Source organism: Cotesia typhae, unplaced genomic scaffold (genome assembly GCF_013202065.1).
Source record: "Cotesia typhae breed Kobodo isofemale line unplaced genomic scaffold, CoteBio_Ctyphae scaffold_45, whole genome shotgun sequence".
Taxonomy (NCBI): Eukaryota; Metazoa; Arthropoda; class Insecta; order Hymenoptera; family Braconidae; genus Cotesia; species Cotesia typhae.
In genome coordinates, this window is record NW_027423777.1 from 3012589 (window position 1) to 3034491 (window position 21903).

The 21903-nt window shown below is 30.8% G+C and overlaps 3 protein-coding genes across 5 annotated transcripts in view; 1 reads left to right on the top strand and 2 right to left on the bottom strand.

Annotated features, from left to right (window-relative positions):
• Dh31-r (Diuretic hormone 31 Receptor) overlaps nucleotides 1-21903 on the top strand; it is an 89517-nt gene that overhangs the window by 21268 nt on the left and 46346 nt on the right. The gene's annotated exons all lie outside the window — the stretch shown is intronic.
• Nucleotides 755-20237, bottom strand: LOC141536993 (uncharacterized). The gene is made up of 20 exons (XM_074257828.1): nucleotides 19773-20237; nucleotides 18217-18348; nucleotides 16501-16956; nucleotides 15717-16109; nucleotides 14597-14956; nucleotides 12743-13162; nucleotides 11704-12123; nucleotides 11402-11633; nucleotides 9891-10116; nucleotides 9540-9810; nucleotides 7775-8212; nucleotides 6655-7077; nucleotides 5930-6161; nucleotides 5603-5828; nucleotides 4878-5157; nucleotides 3956-4408; nucleotides 2635-3054; nucleotides 2305-2536; nucleotides 1445-1670; nucleotides 755-1186 (listed from the first exon to the last, which is right to left on the bottom strand). Exons 1-20 carry the CDS (start codon nucleotides 20232-20234, stop codon nucleotides 892-894), a joined length of 6597 nt encoding a protein of 2198 aa, XP_074113929.1. The 5' UTR covers nucleotides 20235-20237; the 3' UTR covers nucleotides 755-891.
• Nucleotides 20255-21731, bottom strand: LOC141536822 (UDP-glycosyltransferase UGT5-like). Its single transcript, XM_074257575.1, has 2 exons — nucleotides 21261-21731; nucleotides 20255-20393 (listed from the first exon to the last, which is right to left on the bottom strand). The coding sequence occupies exons 1-2, from the start codon at nucleotides 21714-21716 to the stop codon at nucleotides 20328-20330; spliced, it is 522 nt and encodes a 173-aa protein (XP_074113676.1). The 5' UTR covers nucleotides 21717-21731; the 3' UTR covers nucleotides 20255-20327.

Consider the following 21903-nt stretch of genomic DNA (forward strand, 5'->3'; position numbering starts at 1 on the left):
AACATATTCTGAAATTTTTTTGAGACGCAAATCAAGATTGTGGGTAAACTATCAAATATAAAAAAATTGATAAGGACTTTTCTGGTAGAAAATTAAATTTTCTACAAAAAAAATCTCTTATCATTTTTTTGTATCTTCAATATTTCACCCGAAATTTTAATTTTAATTCTTTGCCGTGAATATTGATAATAATTTATATAAAAAAGTTACTTGCGGTGAATTGAAATCAATTTTGTGAGCAAATTATTCGAAATAGGTAAAAATTGATGGATATGTTTTAAAGAAGATTAAATCTCCTACAAAAAAATACTAAAATTTTTTTTTCCAAAATTTCCACGGTGAAGAATAAATTAAACTTCACTAGTAGGTAAATAAGGACTTAAACTATTAGATAAAAATTAATTTTAGGCATCATAAAATATTTTTTATTTAACATTGATGGCGAAAGGACCTTCTTAATTTTTTAGAACAAATGAAATTTTCTTAAACGGAAATTGGTATTTTTTTTTTTTAACGAAGGTTACTTAAGCTTCCAGGGAAGTTCGCTAATCTGTTACGCTCAACTAGATGCAATCTCAATTAATTGCTTCTGATCTCTACCTCCCAATCTATCAGTTCTAATGCACGATGCAACTAATTAGTACCCGCGACCCATTATTACACCAGCGTAATCTCCTTTAATTTCCCGGGACTTGATTAAATCCAGTCGCTCGCGGTGTAATAGTCAATATTTACAAATCACAGTACAACTCTCGAAACTTCAAATCTGTTTATTAATCACAAAAATTACCATATTTGGATTATTTTTCATTAGAAATTTTTACAGTAAAAAATTAGTATAAATTGTGCTATATTAACATCAACAATTGCTAAAAAAAGCTCAAAGCACTTTCATTTATTTTTCTTAGCTTTCGAGGCCGTTGACTTGGCCTGTGAGGATTTCCTTGAGCAAACAAGTCTCCAGAGGAGCTTTAGAATAAACTTAGTGATGTAGAGCACGACAGCTATGCATAACAGAACTAATCCGTAGACATCGATCAAATAATACTCCCACCATGACAATTTTGTTGCTGGAGACTTTAAGACATTTCCGTGCCTTGCGGTGTATTCCACCCAGTAAATAGCCGTGTCCATTGCACTCATTGGTCGATCGAAGAACAATTTTGACAGGCGTTTTATATTCTCCCTAAAAATGTGCCAAGAAATTTTAATATTATCGATAGAAAAATTTATTAACTGTTTATAAATCCATTTATTTAAAAACATTCTTTATAATTATTAAATATAATTTTAATTCATTATTTTTTAATTAACTAAATTTTTTTTTTAAAGTACATTTATTAACAGTTAATAAATTTTATTAAATATTAACAAATTTTTTTATCTATGCATATAAAAAAATTACTTTGAGATTTAATTTATAAATTATTATTATTATTATTACCTATAAACCGGATCGTTGAGGACAGTAGTGACGGCTTTAGTCAACGATTCTGTGGTTATATCTTCTTGATTAAGGACAACAGCGATCTTTCGTCGTTCGTAAATCTGGAGATTCGTAAATTGATCTCCGAAGATAGGGATTCCGACCATTGGGACTCCGTGAGCCAAAGATTCTTGAGTTCCCATTAACCCGCCGTGAGTGATGAATACTTTGGTATTTTTGTGCTCTGTCAATAGCAAAAGATTTTTTTTTTTTAATTATCTTTATTTAAAAAATATAATTTTGAATCTACAACATTATTTTAAAGGGTTCGATTCTTTCGAATCAAGGACAATTCAATTAATTTCAAATGATCAAACTCATGATTTTGGTTTAAGATTTTTTCTTTTGAATTAACTTAATTTTTCTATCAGTACATTGATAAAAAAATAAATAATTAAAAAAAAAAAAAATTTTTTTTGGCGCGAATCTTAAATTAAAATATCATTTTACTTGTTTAATGCATATATATAATTTATTTTTGCTATTTTCTGTATTAATAAATATTTTTCGGCTCATAGAGAAATACAAATTTTTTTTTCTGATTTAAATTTATAAAATTATAAATAAAAAAATTTGTTCTTGAATCAACAATCAATAATTCTTGAAATGAACTAAAATTATTGTATCGATCGAAGATAATATATTCTTGAACCAAGTAAAAATGTTATCGATTGGAGTGATTAGATCTCTCATAAAAAACATGAAATCAAGACAATAAATTCTTAAAATAAGGCAACTAGTTTTCTTCAAAATAATTTTCTTAAAATGAATATATTTTTTATGTAAATTTTTCAATGAAAATTAATCCTAAAACTCACTCAAAACCGCGACTTGCGGCAACCAAGTCGACGTAATCACATTTTTTGGCAATCCCGCGGGAAGCAATGAAGGATCAGCAATCTTCATCAGAACTCTGGTGGGCGCGATTTTCTTGAAAGTTTCGTAAAAAGCAGCAAGTGTTTTCGCAGGAAACGTTTCAATTCTTACCATCGAGCCAAATGTAAAGTAAACGCAGCCATTTTTGCTCTCATCTAGCCACTTCTTGACCTCCTGAAAGTCAAGCAAGCATTAGAATAAAATCATCTCACATCCACACATGTTATCACAAATATTATCTTTATTTATCCGCGACAATAATTACTACTCACGGGCGTCAATTCTTGCTGATCATCGTGGACGTGAAGGCCGCCGATTTCAATTACTCCCGGCGGAGTAGGTATTATGTCATAGAGACTGTGATGCGAATTTAGAAGAACTATCGATACGTCCTCGTACAACTCTGCCATGTTTGTTAATTTTCGTCCAAAGTACTTCTCCATGTGCATCAACTGCTCTTGCTTAAAGTAATTTATCTGCGGAACTATGACTGCAGATGCTAATGTGTTTTGAAGTCGCTCCAAATAAGTCATACTCTGATCAAAACTCGAAAACAAACTTGGCATGTAGGCAGTGTTGTAGGGAATTCCAAAATGCCCGTACAGCCAGTCGTGCATTTTGGACATTACCATCGCAACTATCGGAGCTCCTAAGTGTTTTCCGAATGCCATGTAGCAATCTGCGGTGAATAACTGCAAAAATTTTTAAATATTTATCAGTTTTTTGTAAAACTTTTTTTCTTGGTCTGAATAATAAACAATTTGCACTTTTTGTTAGTTTCTGGTTTTGCCGATAGGTGGCTACACCCTCTCGCTGCCAGAAATTTTTTATCAAGATATATATAGGGACGACAATTTTTTTAAACAATTTTTTTCATTCTTTTAAAATTTTTACATAATTTTTGAATTTTTTCTTTTACTAAAACAATTAAATTCAAATTTATTTAAATATCGCACTGCACATTTTTAATTATCAATTTAATATTTTTGTCTGTTATATTTCTTACGATATTTTATTTCGAAATTTTTTTTCTTTGTAATTATTTAATTTCAATTTCTTAATAATATTAAAAAATTCGAGGCTAATTTCACCCTCATTGAAAATCACTAACTTCAAAACAATGGAACCCAGGTTCGATTCTGAGCTGGGCCATTTGAGTAATCCACAAAAAAAAATTTCTTTTTCGTATTTTTCGCTATTTTTTTTTTTTTTTTTTTTTAAATCAAAAAACCATATTCCTGAACAAAAATTGAATAATTCAGTTAAATTAATTTTTTTACTTTATTTTAATATAAAATTATTGTTTTAATATAAAAAAAAAAATTGTTCAAATTTATACGCATCAAATAATTATAAAAATATTTAGCTGATAATTTCAAACTTGTAAAAAGTCGCCAACTCTAATGCGTGGGACTCAGGTTCGATTCCGCGCTGCGTCATTCAAATTATAACTAAAAAACAATTTTTTTTATCAATCTTCTCATCACTATTTCTCTCTAAAAATTGAAACATTAATTTTTTTAAACTAAAAATCCGCTAAGTCAGTCTCAAAAATGATTTTTTACTTTATTTTGACTAAAAAAAAATTCTCACCTCAAGTACAATGAGATCATAAATCCCCTTAGGAGTTTTAATAAGTTTTTCAAAGACAGACGTGCCCAACAAATCACAAACTTGAGTCCCTGTTATCGAAACAAAATTTTGCATCGAGAACCCGCCTACAGTTTTGGTTTGGTCATAAGACATATTATTAGTCGCGATTGGCGCTAACCCTTTCAAACTGATGTCTCTGTAATTGGGAACGGGATTCTTGAGCGGAAAGTGGCTGACGACATCGACCTGATGACCTTTAGCAGCCAGTTCTCTCATCAGTCGTGCGGGGGGTATGAAGTGACTCCTTCCAGCCAGAGGAAACAGCCCGAGAATTTTCAGCGCTTCCGTTGATTGATAATGACCGCCAATGGTGACCATGAACACTGTTAGAATCACTTTCAATGAACACATATTTGTTGTTGTTATTTTTAATATTTCGCGTGACGAGTGTATAAATATTTAACGGCAGCAATTACATAACTCGCGCTTCAGTAATTTATTAATGTTTACTGAAATAAATAATTGATGATATGAGGATTAAAGCGTCCACTGTTGGCATCAAGTTCACAATCGCTGTACTGAGATACGAGTTGGAGTTTTACTTACTCGCGATACTGCGAAGTTGTTTTGAAGAATAGTGGGGATCGCCAACGTGATGAGCAGTTATGTGATGTAACTAGTTCTCTATAGTATGGTATGGAGTCGAGTGCCCGAGTTGGTTGTTATTATGAGTTATCGTGCAAATTATAATGGATTTAGTACAGTCGAAGAGTTTCAGTTGCACATCATTGAAAGTTCTAACTTACCGATAGGAAATATACGAATTTAATTCAACAATATAAACGGCTGTTTATTTAACTAAATATTTTTTGGAAGAAACTACATTTAACAGTTTTTATCGAAAAATATACTGTCAATGTTTGTGTAACTTCTCTTTTTTTACACCTGCAGACTTGGAATTAAAAAAATAAACTAATAAATAACGAATTAGATAATAAATAATTGAAATAAAGATTGTAAGAATTAAAAGGATTAGGGCATAGACATCCAAAGAAGCGACTTGCCACCATGGCATGTCCACCATCGGAGATCTAAGGGCTCTGGGACCATTTCTTATTGCGTATTCGATCCAATAAATCGCCGTGTCTATTGCAGTCATGGGACGGTCTAGAAATCGCGCTGATTCAAACTTGGCAGCATCTCTGTAAAAATAATTTTTTTTTAATTGAATAATAATTTTTTTTTTTGATTTGAAGAATTAAAAAATATAAATTGTACAAAATTTTTTTAATCAATCAAATTGTCTTAGAAATTATGTTTTTGACATGAAATTATAAAATTATTATAAAAAGTTAAAGTCGGCGATTTGATAACAGCGGTTAAAGCCAACTCTAAATAATAATTGGAAAAAAAAAAAAAAAATTGAAATTTTTTTAATAAAAAAAAAAATTTTTTTTAATTGAATAATTGAATTTTGAATTAAGAAAATAATTTCGACTCAAAACTGAATGTCAAATTTTTTTTATAATTATTATCTTTAAAAAAATCGTATGAAATTTTTGTACGATTTTTTTTATGATAATTGCGATTTAAACTTGTATTATAATTAAAATTATTATTAAAATAATAATAATATTAATAAATCACTTGAATTTTCGATTATTGAGTATCTGATCCAGCGCAGAATCAATAGCCGCCTCAGTAAGATTTTTAATATCCAACATCAGAGCCATATTGTGCTTCATATAAAACTCCATATTAGCAAATTGGTCCCCAAAAAGCGGAATGCCGATCATTGGTACTCCGTAAGTCAGAGCTTCGAGTGAACTCATCAATCCACCGTGGGTTATGAACACTTTGGTGTTTTTGTGAGCTGAAGCAAAAAAGTAATCAATCACAATCACATACTTCATCACAATAATCAATCAACCACCATCCATCAATTATTATTTCAAGAAAATTATAATAAACTACCCAAAACAGCAACTTGAGGAATCCACGAAGAAATCCTGATATTATCCGGCAACCCTGGGAGCAGCTTTTCTTTGTTGCCGATTTTCATGAGAACTCTGATCGGATGTAGCTTTCTGAATATTGAATAAAAGGCACGCATCGTGCTTTCTGGAAAGGTTTCGATGTTCACCATGGAGCCAAGAGTGAAATAAATTACCCCGCTGGTGCTTTCGTTCATCCATTTTTCCAAATCCTGAGTTAAAAATAAAAAAAAACACGTAACTATTAATACACAGAAAAAATTTTCTGGGGAAATTTACGATACAACTATTGTGTATAAAAAAAGACAGTTAAAAAAAAAAAAAAAAAAGGAATTTAAAAAACTTAATGATTTTTTTAAGGAATTTTTTCAGTCTAATATTTAATTATTTAATTAATTATCCAATTTTAATGATATCAAATACGATAATTCATCATAAAAGTATTTTATGAATAGAAAAAAGTTCGGTCCCTTCTATATACTCTGGTAAGATATTTCTACAAGCGAGAGGGCGTAGCCACCTAGCGGTGAAACCTAAAAACTAACACATCTTGTATAATTTACTCTATAGTATTGGATTTTTTGAGTCTCTTGCTAATCTTAATTGTTGAATAAAAATTTTTTTAATTTTTAAATTTCATTTAAAATGAAAAGTAAAATAGTTTTTTTTTAAATTCTTCTGTTAGTGTATTAAAATAAATCTAACCTGAGGCAGGTCCTCGTAATGCTCCTTAACGTGGATCCCAGCGACCTCTATAAGCCCGGGTGTTACCGGCCTCACGCCATTTAAACTGTGGAAAGCGTTAACGATCGCCAACGCGACGTTTTTTTCCAATTCAACTAACGGAGGAATGTCCGGGTGAATGTATTTTTTCATTTGCTGGTTCTGCACCGAGTCTGTGTAGTACCGGTACCGGATTCTGTTACTGTGGGTATTCAGGACGTTGTAAAATCGCTGGGTAAATGTCATTGGATGGGAGTAACCGGTGAAGAAAGCCGGAAAAAAGGCTGCGTTCTCCGGTTGACCCAGTGTTTCATCTAGCCAGGGCAGGTCTATTGTCGAGCTAGCCATTATCACTGGTACTTTTAAGACATATCCCAGTCCTACGAAGCAATTTGATCCAAAAGACTGGAAACATTCAAAGTTAGAATCAGACTTGTAAGCTTTTTTTTTTTTAAAGAAGTAAAAAAGCGGACAAAATTTTACAGTTCTTCTTAATCATACTCGATAAAAATTATTTAAACAGTAATTTGGACATCAAGTGCCACAAAAAAGTTACACTAGTATAGTCACTAACAGTTCTTTTATTTTAACTTTCAAATGAATTAACTGAGGAGCTGATTTTCAAAATTTTTTAAAAGAGCAGTTTTTAAAATTTTTATATATTAATTGAAGCTTCATAACCAATATCACTTCATAGCTAAATTAAAAAAGTTCAATAAAAATATTTACCAATTTTTTGTCTCGATTAATCAAAAATTAGGCATAAATTATTAATTTTTTAAGAATTATCAATTTCTACTCGTTCAATCTTCCTTTCATCTTTAAAAAATTTATAATAATCGCTTAATCTTGTTTCTATCCATGAACACTAACATCTACCGATTTTATGTCTACTTTCTCGGATAAAATGTCAATTGACAATTGACACCAAAATTTCAATGCTAATTTTTTCCAAAAAACACATTCTTTGCGTTGACACGATCCAGCATTGACCGACACTATAATAATATCATTACATTGCTCTGAATCTAATCAGAGCAAAAAATTTAGCAATAAATTAAACACCATAAATAAATTAAATTTCTTAAATAAAAAAACTTACTTCAACAATAACAAGATCATAACGCGGGTCCACCGGAGGATTTTTGATAATCTTCTGCATGTCAGGTAGCCCCAAATATTCACACAGCCCATTTCCAAACGGATTGGCAATAATCGGCAGTGTGTCATCTCCCAAATTAGTCGCGAAACTGACGTCCCACTTGTTGACCAGGCTCTCAGCTTGTTTCTCCAAATTCACCACCACACTGTAATTCTTGGGCGGGTTCTTCAGCGGGTAGACAGTCATCACGTCGACCTGGTGGCCTTTCTTTATGAGTCCCTTGATAATCGCGTCAAACATCATCTGGTGGCTCCGCGATTGGAAGGGAAATATACCCAATATTCGGTACGACTCCGTTGGGATCAAAATCAAGATGAACATCAAGATTGTTGAGGAAAAAAGTAATTTATTTGTCACTGATTTCATTTTCGAAGGAAGCTTACTTCACTGAAAAAATTCTTACACTAGTATAATTTATTAAAATAAAATTTAAGTCATGGATTGGTTAATCAAAGTGACTTTGAACGATTAAAATTTTTCTGTAAGATACATTTTACAACAAAGCTACTTGAACTTGGTGATAATTTATCACAAAGATAAACGCTGACCGGCAGAAGTTTAGCGACTAAATGAAATGTCGGTTGCAACAGAGAATGCTGTTAGTTGCGACTGTAATGAATTTTTATCCGGAATAATATGCTGTCGTGATATCTTATTTAGCTTAATGAATAGTTATTTACTTTTATTCAAATGATAAATAATTGACTTTGTGATAAACGCAAAAATGATGATGACTTTAATAAAATGATATTGTCTTATTAATTGGACGATTATGACAACACTGTTTGTTTCATCATAAATAGATCATTTTATTTTTAAGTACTCTTAATCAAAACAGCTGAGTACTTTGATAATTTACAATGATACTCTTGAAAACTCCGATGACTTGAATTTTTAGACATTTTTTTTTTTTAATTAGAAAATCGGTTGACCCTGAAGGCCATCCCTGCAACTTCCCCCTAATTTCATACCTACAAAGAAAATAAAAATGTTCTTAAATCAAGTATATATTTTTGAAGAGCTCAATATTCTTGATTTGAGTAGAAAAATTCTTGATTCAAGAAAATTACCCTCTTCAAAATTATATTCTTGGTTCAAGAATTTTTCTCTTGAATTAAGTAAATTTTTTTTTCTGTGTAGGCGCTTAAAATTGTACTAATTATAATTTTGATCTCTTCGAGCTCAAAAAAATAATTTTTGAATGAATCAACAGATTTTCACGCGATTGGCGGCATCCGACGTAATTTTTCTAGTCTCATAAAGAATTTTTAAGTTTAAATTGATCAAACTAGAAATTTTGGAAAAATTCCAAAAAAATATTTTTTTTTTGGTTTTCTTTTGTTTACGATATCTCTCGAACGAATCAACCGATTTTGACCGGATTTGCGGCGATCGACGTAGTTTTTCAATGTTAAGAGCTCATTAATTTCTGAAATTAATCGATAAAGCCGTTTAAAAGTTATTCCAAAAAAAATTTTTTTCTCAGTTTTTTTTTTGAGATTTTTCAAAATTTGAATTTTCTACAAAAAATGTCTTTTAACATTTTTTTTTGTCTCTAATAATTTATCTAGAATTCCAATTTAAATATCTAGTTCTCAATTTTTCAAAAATGTTCACTAAAAATAAAAAAAGTTGCATTTATTGAATCATTAAAATTTAATACAAACTTAACTATATTTTCAAAGCAATTGAATAATTAATTAACTTTCTTGCTATGAGGAGTGTTGACGGCTGGAGATAAAATTTTAGAAATAAATCGAATGATTTTCACGGTCACAAAAACAATTATCAAGGCAGTGATTGTCAAAAAGACGTAAACGTCGACTAGAGCGACTTGCCACCAGTACATGTTGACAGCCGGGGATCTGAGGGCTGTCTTTCCATGTCTGATAACGTACTCTATCCAGTAAATCGCAGTATCTAAGGGGCTCATCGGTCCGTCCTTGAACTTCTCAGAAACTTTCTTCATAGTTTCTCTGAAAAAATATTTCGCTTCGTTAAAATAGAGAAAATTCTAGATTATATCAATATTATTATGGATTTTTAAAACACTAACTTGTAAATGGGGTTATGTAAAATTTCATTTAACGCATGGTCCAATTTGCTCTCTGTCATGTCGGTATAGTCCAAGCGAATGGCAATTTTTTTGCTGACATAAAGGTCGACGTTCGTAAATTGATCAGCGAAAAGGGGCATGCCTATCATCGGAACCGCGCTGTGAATTGCTTCTTGAGTGCCCATCAGTCCACCGTGAGTGATAAATGCGCGGATGTTTTTGTGTCCTTTAAAAAAAAAAAAAAAAAAAAAAAATGTATAAAAATACATCATAAAATTCTTCTTAACATTTTAAATAATTATTTTACTCAAATCATTAGAGATACGGAAAAATTGATAATTACTTTTTTGTAGAAAATCTAATTTCCTGCAAAACAGGTTTCTTATATTTTTTCCTTATTTTGAATATTCAATCTAGAATTTCGAATTCAAATTTTTCTAATTTAAATTCTAATTTTCTATCAAACAGTTTTCCAACTATTTTTATATCTAATTATCAATTTATGACTGAAGAGTGAGAGTTATAAAAATATTGATTAAAACTATTTTTAGAGGATGAAATTTCCTGTAAAAAAAATCTCTTATGATTTTTCCGTATCTCTAATACATATTCCAGAATTTAAATTTAAAATTGTAGTATTAAAATTCGTTCTATCAATCTTTAGTTTATTAAAAAAAAAAAAATACTTATTGTCAGCTGAAATAGAAGTAGATTTCTCGAATAAAAAAAAAATATTTTTTATCAAATAATATTAACAATACACAATTTTTGTTACAATCAAGCAATGACCAAAATAAATCCAAAAGTAAAATTTCATTAAATCTGTCTGAGAAAGTAGATAATTATTGACCTAGACTGATAGTGAGCTATGCAAGTTAAAGTTTATTTTATAAGCTTTCAGATGTAATTTAAAAAATTTTTACAAAATATCGCATTCATTAATTATTTGAGAAAAAAAACAGAAAAATTAAAAAATTTTTAGGATTTTAAAGAATTCAAATTTCTTTCTTTCCTAAACTATTTATTTTAAAAAAATAAATAAGTATGCAAATTAAAGCTGATTAAATAAGCTTTCAGATGCAATTTACAGAAATTTAATATAATATCGCATTTAGTTGTTATCGCACGGAAATACGGTGAAAGTGAAAATGATTGCAATTTTGTAAAATTTTTGAATTGCTTTTATATCTAAATTAATCAACAGATTTGGTTCATCTTAGAATTTAATTTTAAAAATCTTCTTAAGAATGAGTATATTACACTCAAAAAACAAATTTCTTGCGTCAAGAAAATTTTAAGGAAAACAAAAGTTATTTTGGAGCAAGAAGAAATTTTCTTGGCTCAAGAAACTTTGGTTTCATTTAAGAAATTTTCAATCTTCCTTGATATTTTCTTGAGTAAAGAAAATTTACACCCCAGTCGTAAGTCGACGATAGAGTCGAAATATAGCAAAATTTCCGTCATTAGGACCAATGCAATAGATTTATATAAAATCTACTAACAATACTCACTCAATACTTTCAATTGCGGTATCCATGTAAAGGTCCGAATATTCTTCGGCAAGCCAGGAGGCAATTTTTCCGGTTGAGGAGCCTTCATGAAAACTCTAATCGGGGCAAGTTTCCCCAGAGATTTGTACAAAACATCCAAAACAGGCTTCGGGAAGGATTCAATCTGCATCATGGACCCGAATGTGAAGTAAATAAAGCCATCTTTGCTCTCATTAAGCCACTTGAGATGATCCTGTCCAAACAGAAAAAAATTATTCTGCATACCTCTGACAAAAGAATTTTCAAAAAATTGTGAGACTTACGGCTGGTATCTCTGGATCGTCATCTTGTATGTGAAGCCCGCCGACTTCAACAAGTGCGGGGGTGGTCGGTCTCGGGCCGTTTATCGCCAAATGTGAATTGGTGAGAATAAGTGCCAAGTCGTGTTCCAGTTCCCTAACTCCAGGTGCATCAGGACCAAAGTATTTCTTTATCATATCACTCTGGGGTGATGTATAGTAATTGAAGTACATCCTGTAGTAATATGTGTGAAGGACGTTGTACAAGCGCTGCCAGAAGCTCATGTTCTCCATATGTTCCAGAAGATTATTCGGAACAAAGGCCAGGTTCGGGGGATTTCCCACCATGTCATTGCCCCATGGATACAAAGCAGACGAACTTAAACCCACGACTGGAACTTTCAGATGATGGCCGAATGCCATGAAGCAGTGGGCAGCAAAAATCTGAAAAAAAAAAAAAAAAAAAAAAAAAAAAATTATAATTGATTCAGATAATTTGGAAAATTTTTTTTAAGGTGTCGAACCAAAATTTCGAAGATTCAATTCTTCCTGAGAATTAACAGCGTTAATTTTGTGGACAAATAATGAAAAATTTATTCAAGTTTTTTTTTTTATTTGATTCTTTGTTGCGGCAAATTTAAAAAATAAATTTCTCGATTATCCTCTAAATTGGTTGAAACTTAGGTAGAAATTTAAAATTCTAGTATTTATTTAAAAGTCAACAAACAGACATATGTTTCATGGAAATTTTTTAGAGTACACTAAGAAAGAAAATTACGAAAACAATTCCCGCCAATTCCATACTTAAGCGCTTAAAATTGCACTTATTACGTTTTTGAGCTGACCGCGCTCAAAAATATGATCTTTGGGTCATTTTGAAGTCCATAAAGAATTTTTAAGTTTGAATTGATCGAACAAGAAATTTCAAAGTTATTCCGAAAAAACACTGAGAGAAAAATTTGTATTTCTTCAGCTGAAAAATAAAATAGTTGGAAATTTAATAAAGCTCATTAAATATTAACAAATTTTTCGATCAGTGTAATTGATAACATCTAAAACTTACTTCAACAATTATCAAATCATACTGTGGAGGATCTTTAATCAAATTCAGGGTGTCTAAATCTTCTAACCCCTTATCACAAACCAAATTCCCAAGATTGGCAGCGACGAAATGAACCAAATTGTCCCTTTTGACATTTTCGACAAACTCAAACGTCATGCTATTAACAAATTTGGGCAACGCTGCGGGAATTTCTATGTCAGTATAATTCGGATAAAGTTTCGATTGCGGAAAAGTGCTGACGACATCAACTTGATGTCCTCGACGGGCTAGCCCCTTCATAACTTGCTCGAACATCACCATGTGGCTCTTTCCGTTCAGCGGAAAGATCCCCAGAATTCGATGAGACTTCTGGCACTCTGTCAACCCGATAAGAATTAGCGTAGTTACGCTTATCAGCAGCGAAAGATTCATGGTGTCCGATCACTGTCACTGCCACTAGTCGACAATCTGACGTTGATTTGCAGAACGAGAAAAAAAAAAACAAGCTGCTGCAAATCTATTGTGTAATTGTATCACGCGACATAAAACATCTTATTATCCACAATTCCAGGCAATTAGAGAAGCATAAATAGCATTTAAAGTTACTTCCTAGTCATGGAGTGTCTTTTGTCTGGCACAAATTGAAAAAGGCACCCAAAATTAAAAATTTATTAATTTTAACAATGTAAAAACTACAATTCTCATAATAATATGTTATTAATAAAAATATGTCCACTCATAATTATTAATCATGCTTGCAAAAAAATGCATTAAAATTTTTTTATTTTTCGGACGAGTTATTATTTAACTGACATACATTTTTATTTATTAAATTTTGATCCTAGAGCAAGTGCTCTCTAAGGGCCATCATATTCAAGTACATAATGAGTGCATATAAAGTTGATATAGTATTAATTATAATTTAAATGTAGTATTAATTGATACTATAGTTTTAAGTGTTCAATACTGGGTACTTTACCTTACTATTATTAATAAAATAGTAAAGTATCGCTTTAGACTATTATAATAAACTTCAGTCATTTCTCTTGTTGATTAAACAATTTTTTTTCATATACACACGGAAAAAACGACTATGTAAAATTAACAGAAAATAATCTTCAAAATTTCCTCAGTATATATTCTTTAAAATTTACAGAAAAAATATGTAATTATTACTCGTGAGTTTACGTGAAAACTACGTATTTTTTTTTTTTTGTAAAATTTACAGATAAATTCTATGAAATCTTCCTGATTAAAAAAAAAGTATTGAGACAAAGAAAAAAGTATTGGTTTTCTAGTCAATCCGATACTTTTCAATACTTTTTTTTTTATTCACGACTATAAGAATATTATGTGATCGTTGGAAAGTAACTTCTTGAATTAAAATTATCTTTGATTATTGATTAAAAATGTAAATAATAATTTGTTAATAGTAAATTTAAAATTTTTATCATATGTGAAGAAATTTTTTTTTTACTGATTATAAAAAAATAATTTGTCTTGAAATGGACTGTAAAAAATGAGAAAAATTAAAATTTTTGAAAAAATTAAAAACCGTGATATAAATTAGTTTGCAATGATGCTGACTCAAGTAATGCTTTTTAATTAATTACAATAAATTTCCAGTAATAATAACAGAAAAAGTTATATTATAATTACAGACTGAATTTATTAAATTAACAGAATTTACCACGTAAAAATAACATAGTACTGTAAATATTACATGAGTCGACTTATAGATAGAATTTTGTAAATTTTACAATGTATTTTTTCCGTGCATATATTCCGAGTTTCATCAAAATCATTCAAGAGTATACTCAAAAGTAGTATTCAATAGAAGCCAATTATTTCCAATGAATTTCAGAGAACACTTACCTCCACGATAAGGAGATTATAAGGCGGGTTGGGTTGTCTACTAATAAGCTCTTTTACTACCTCCGTCTCCAGCCCTTGGCACAGAGCATTCCCGAGGGAATCAACGTAGTAATAGACCTGGTCTTGGTTTCTGAAATTCTCTTGGAAAAACTCGTATGTCATGTTATTGACCAGTTTGGGCAGCGATATTGGAAATACTAAGTCAGTATAATTTGGGTAAGGCTTCTTTTGAGGAAAAAAACTGACGACGTCGATTTGGTGACCGTGACGAGCTAGTCCTTTGGACATTTGCAAATGAAACTGCATGTGGCTTAGACCGGGAAAGGGTAATACTACCAAAATTCGGTAACTGTGACTTTGCTTGCCCAAAAGCCAAATCAACATGTAGTATAATATCCACTTCATAATTTTGATCAAATACACTTTAAATACTCGAGTTCAAAGAATAAATGAAGACATTAGGTTTATATTGAAAATGAATATTGGATGAAGAGGTATCTGTTGGCGATAACAAGCTTCATTCGCAATTCTTCGGACGAACTGATTGAATATTGATGCGTTATTTAAATTCGATCTATTAGGCATGATAATGTATTCCACAAGTGATAGCAAAATTGGAAAATTTTAAACTTCATAATTATTTAAGTCGTGCAAAAAAAAATATGAATTTTTTTTCTTCGAGTTTAATATAATAATATGTTTATCGTGTTTTATTTTGTACAAAATTGTAACAAATAGGCTTGATTTCTCATGATCGGAAATTTTATTATCAATAATTCACTAAACGCTCCCTTGAATGATTACTCCCTTGAAAAAAATTATTTGGCCCTTATATATACTCTTGGATTATTCTGCTAGCGAGAAAGTGTAGCCACCTAGCGGCGGAACCAAGAAATAACTAAAATAAATTATTGCCACGAAAAAATCAAATAGGACGGTGCATCACATTTCTTATGTATCTAAAATTAACAGACATCTGACAATTTTTATGGATAAATTATTATTACATAAGAATTTTTTAAATTTTACAGGACAGCGTGGTTCTAATTTACTTCATAGGTTTTTTTTTACCACCTCAATGATTAATAAATCACTTACTTGGTTCGCTTGAAAAACTCACCGAAACTAGAACAAGATCATAAGGCGGATTGTGTGTATTAGTCACCAAATTCATAACTTGGGGAAGCTGGAAGGTTTTCTCACAAACTAGATTCCCACAATCTTCGGTGAAGAATCTAATCATACTCCTGTCCTGATATTGAGTCTTCTTAAATTCGTAGGTCATGTTGTTAACAAACTGTTGCAATGCTGAAGGAACCTCCAAGTCAGTGTAATTTGGATACGGACGTATTTGGGGAAATGTACTGACAACGTCAACCTGGTGCCCACGACGAGCTAATCCCTTGGACATTTGTTCATTGAACATCATGTGGCTTTTGGCGTTCAAGGGGAACAGTCCCAAAATTCTGTAGCCATGACAGTTTGTCAAAACTGCAAGGAGTGTCAATAGATTCTTCATGATTTTCAAACTAGGTAATTATCACTACTGTTAACGCCGTGCGACTAATGTCATGCTTTTGAACGAGGATAGTTATCAGAGTGATTGACTATTCATTGCGCGATAGAGAAAGTAGTCGACTTAGCGGAGGAAAAGAGGTTTGAGGGCACAATCAAGATTTAGATGATTTAGAGAAGAAGCAAGCGCTTGATTTTTGGAGACTTGGAACAAGATCTAGGATAAAATTTCTGAGTAGTTGTTCTCTTGCGAATGTTTGGATAAAAATTTTGAAACATGATGAGTTATCATGTTCTTACAGCAGACGATTCAAAAAATAAATGATTAGCTGGTCACTCACTTGGTTGATGAATCGCGGGATCGAATTCTATTGCTTTCAAAGACTTACCTCAACTAGAACGAGATCATAAGGCGGATTATGTGTCTCAGAGAGCAAGCTCAGAACTTGCGGACGCTGGAAGGCTTTTTCACAAACGAGGTTCCCAGCATCTTCGGCAATGAAGCTCATGATGTTCCTGTCTTCGAATTGAGTCTTCTTAAACTCGTAGGTCATGTTATTAACAAACTGCGGCATCGCTGCAGGAATCTCCAAGTCCGTGTAATTTGGATAAGGACGTTTTTGGGGAAACGTACTGACAACATCAACCTGGTAACCACGACGAGCTAACCCCTTGGACACTTGCTCGTGGAACATCATGTGGCTTTTAGCGTTAAAGGGAAAAAATCCCAAAATTCGAAGCGGTTCGCATCGCACGATCAAAATCGAAAAGGCGAGAAGCAAGAGTTTCATTTTTTGTAACTTGGAACTAGATGAGAAATGTCTCAATGTTCTAACACTCGCGATCTCGGATAAATAATTTAATATCAAGTTTGATGAGAGAAAATGAATACATTGTAATTTATAAGCAAGCTTGAGCTTAAGAAGATTATGTTGGAGGTTTTATCTCTTGAGTTGGAGTCGCAAGTCATTCGAATGATACTGCAGATCAATTTTTATGAGGTTGGTTAGGTTAATATTTATCTATGATTGACTCAGCATTAATCGGGAAGTATTATAGCTGCTTATCAATCACGTTTTAGAATAAAGATTTTTTTAATAATCTTTTTTTATGAAAATAAATTAGTTAATCATGCTTTAAAATTTCCTCTCTAAAGATCAGTGATTAAAAATTTTTTAGAATATCAAAAATTGAATTTTTAATATTTATTATTCTCCCCTGGGAAAAACGGATTAGATTTAATCATATATAAAAAGATCTGGTCAAATCTTTAAATTGTCTCTATCTGACAAGACATGGTAAGATGTAACTAGATCTGACCAGACATTTCAAAATTTTTATAAATTTTTTTTTTTGAAAAAATTTCACTTAAAAAATTAAAAAAAAAAAAAATTGTCACATGTAAGAAATCTTTTTTCCCCGGTCGTCTATTTTGTAAGCTATAAATGATGTACATTCTGAAAAATTAAGTCGAATGTATTTATAAAAATCGCTAAATATTTTTAAAACTTTTTTTAGATGCCGGATAAATATTTTTAAATTAACAATACTTTAATTTAAAATTTTAAAAATCTTGAGTGAGCCCTGAAACAATTTTTTATCGAACTGATTTTTGTCAAGGGTTCTTGAAACATTACAAACTAAAATATTTTTATGGTAAAGAAAAAAAAACTTCTTACTCTTTTCGCGCTACTCTGTAAATTTTTTTTTTTTTAAATTGCCGCTTAAATTAATTTTTTTTTTATTTGTTCAAAGTCGCATAAACTACTCGTTTTTTTTTTTTTTTTTTTTTTTATTATTATTATTATTTTGGGCTGAGCAGAATAATATACTAAAATATCGTTTGAAAATTTATTTATTAAAAACTCTAGAAATGATCAGATGTCTGTTAATTTTATCATAATTTCCTGAAAATTAATCACTAACTATATTTTTATCTCATTGTTTAAAAGTATATGTCTATAAAATTTTTAATTGTCTGCTAATAAAATAGCATACTTCCCAAATTTTTGCTACTGTTACATTTTAGTTAAATTATTCCAGTCCAAAATTATTCCAACTCTTAAATTGATTGAAAATTTCCACCACGATAGCAAAAAACTTACCTCCGTAATAACAAGATCATACGGCGGATTATTAGGCGGTTGCTGAATAATTTTTCTCAAAGGTTCTTGCTCAAAGCCCTTTTCACAAATAAAATTCCCGTCATGTACGGCCAAAAAGTGAACAATATTCAGCTGCAACATTTCATTCAAAAATTCATGGGTCATATTGTCGACTAATTTGGGCATCGCGGCTGGAATTTCCATGTCAGTATAATTCGGATAGGGCTTAGGAAGCGGAAAAACACTTATGACATCAACGTAATGACCACTTCTCACAAGCCCTTTCATTACTTGCTCAAACATCGCCATGTGACTTTTAGCGTTCATGGGGAAAATCCCGAGAATTCGATGGCCCTGACACTTGCCTAAATTTACCAAAATCATCACACTCGTCAGCAATAAAAAATTCATCACACTTTTTATTGTAATCATTCCAGTCATTGCCATTGTCACTGTCACAGTGACCGTCGTATTGAATGTTATTCAGGTAACAGGTAACAGGTTATGATCGCAAATAATTGCCACGAGGGACTGTTGTATAATTGATAATGGGTTATCGCAACGTAACATTACGACAACAGTAGCTTGCAGTAAGGTTAATTAGTCATTACTCGCGATTTTCAAGTCATCGAAATGTCTATAAAAAAATCTACAAAAAAACTGGTTTTTTAAATTTTATTGAATTAAAATACTTTGAAAATATTTACTTTTTTACATGATTATTTTTTATGAATTATCTTCAACAAATTGTTGTCAAATGATTGGATTAGTTAATATCAGTAGGTTAAAAAATAATTTAAATGATTCAACATTATAATTAAATTAAATAAAAAATTAGTTCAAAAAATATCTGCTAGGTGGCTGCGGTTCTCGTAGTTAGAATTCTAAAATCTTAGTATTTAAATTCAATAAAAAATTTTCAAAGGTCCAAGGTTTGAATTCCAGGTCAAATGAATTTTCGTGGAAGGTAAAAGCCTTTATTATCGATGCTATAAGAGTGATCATGAATATTTAGATTTTTTGATGGTGTTTCAAATCAAAATTGTCGATTTTTTTTTTTTTTTTTTTTATAGAACACCTCAATTATTTTTTTCTTTTTATAATTTAATTAATTAACTTTAATAATTAAATGTCGATTAAAAATCGTCTTAAAATTGTCGTTTGTTAAAAATCTTAGACACGACACAAATCAAGACTATTTTAAGACTTTTTTGAGACCCCCAAAAAAAAAATTCCGTCTTAAAAAAATCTTAAAATAGTCTCAAAAAAATTTTAAAATAGTTTTAAAAATATTTTTCGTCTAAAAATTAATTTTCACAACAAATTTGAGAACCAAATTTCAAAAATCTGCTCTCAGAATTTTTTTTTTTTTTTGGCGTCTTAAAATAGTCTTAGTTTGTGTCACGTTTAAGATCTTAAACAAACGACAATTTTAAGACAATTTTTTTTTTTTTTCACGGATGGGGGCCCTGTCAATAATAGGATAGGAGCTTTTATCTTATAAACTCATACTTCTGACTGTGCCAAACCGCCTAAAAACTCAAATAAAAACTCACCTCAGTAATAACCAGATCATATGACACATTGTTCCGATTGTCAATGAGCACTCTAACTTTGGGATTTTCTAGGCCCTTTTCACAATATAAGTTCCCGAACACAGTGGCTAGAACATAAATTATACCAGATTTCATGATTTTTAGCATGAGTCCATAAGTTGCCGAATTGGTCCACTCAGGTGTCGCGGAAGGTATGTCTATGTCAGTGTAGTTTGGATAAGGCTTTTTCTGAGGAAAAATACTGACTACGTCAACCTGATGCCCTCGACGAGCCAGTCCCTTCATCGTTTGCTCGTGGAACATCATGTGGCTGCGGCTATTCCAGGGAAAAATTCCCAAAATTCGGTAGCCATGACAGTTTGCGAAAATTGTAAGGATTATTAACAGATTCTTCATGATTTTCGAACTGTTGGTAATAACTACAGGCAATACCAAGCCAGTGAATGTCATGTTTTTGATCATTGACTTCTTATCGCGGTACTTGACTATGCATTGCGCGATATGGAAAGTCGTTCTATCAGCAGAGTAGAATATTCACCGTTCAAGTCACGATTTTTATATTTCAGAATTAAGTAGATTATTGATGCAAGCGTTGGCAGGAATAGAATTTTTTTCCGTACACTAAAAAAAAAATTAACTTAAAAAAAAAATCAAGAGAAAAATTTTTGATCCAAGAAAATAATTTTTAAGAGTTTCATTGTCTTGAATCGAGACGAAAAATTTTTAAATTGCATAAAATTTAATTTAACTAAGAAAAATTTCTCTAAAAATTTTTCTACTTAAATCAAGAAGATGAAATTCTTCAAAATTATTTACTTGATTCAAATTAATTTTTTTTCTGTGTACTAATATGTTCAAAATATTAACATTGCTCAATTTTCAGAAAAATTAATAACAATTTTTTTTATTTACTCATTTTTTCACCAAAATTAGTGAGATTTATTTATATTTGTTCAATTTTTAAAGAAAATCGGTCATTTTTTTTTTTTTAATTTTTAAATTTCCAAAAACATAAGCAATACTTTAATCTATCCACTAATTTTTCCAAAAATTCACGATATTTTTCCGAATTAAACATCGCAAAAAAAAAAAAAATTCGACAGCTGAAATAAGAATAGATTTTTTTAAGTTACAAAAATTTTGTAGAGTCGTTAAAACAAAGGCAATAGTAAAATTTCATCAAATTCTGATTATTTTCGATCTAGAAGAAAGATGTGCAGGAAAACTGAAGCTTACTATTTTATCATTCAAATAAAATTTACAAAACTTCTATAAATTATCGCATTCAAAAGTTACGACAATAAAAAATCGCAGAAATTTTATTTTTCTTCAATTTTAAAAAATTTGAAATTGTTGTCTCTCCTAAACAAATCGATCGATTTGTTCAATCTTCAAACTTAACTTCAAAAAGTGTCCAAAAAATAACTATATTGAGTTTTGTAAGAATGTGATAAGAATTGTGGACGCTATAATAATTACAAGACTCACCTCAACGATTACCAGATCATACGGGGGATTGGCAGTATTTTTTAACAACTTCTGCACAACCGGAGTTTCGAATCCTTTTTCACAAAGTCCGTTTCCAAAAGTACCAGAAAAGTAGTAAATCATATCGATGTCTTCAAAAAAAGTCTTAACAAAATCCAAAGTCATGTTGTTGACCAAATTCGGTGACATTAAAGGAATTTCCAAATCAGTGTAATTGGGATGGGGCTTTTTCTGAGGAAAGACACTAATGACGTTAACTTGATGTCCGCGACGAGCTAGTCCCTTCATTGTTTGCTCAAAGAACATCATGTGACTTCTTGCAACTAGGGGAAAAATTCCCAAAATTCGGTAGCTGTCACACACGGTTAAGGCCGAAATTAACAAAATTAGCGATTTTAGATTCATTATTTTGATTACTAACTTGATCGGATGATTACTGTGAGACTGATGCGTCATTTTAATAAGTTTGTAAGATATCAATGTTATGATTTATTATCTAGTAACGGGGTCAAAACGAGTCAAGTTTATGGCTGATAGAGTAATTTTCCGTCAACATTTCTTTTATAAATTTATAAAAAATCAGTAAAATCACGGTTAAAAATAACCATACTGAATTTTTGGTAATGAAATACTCAAACATCAA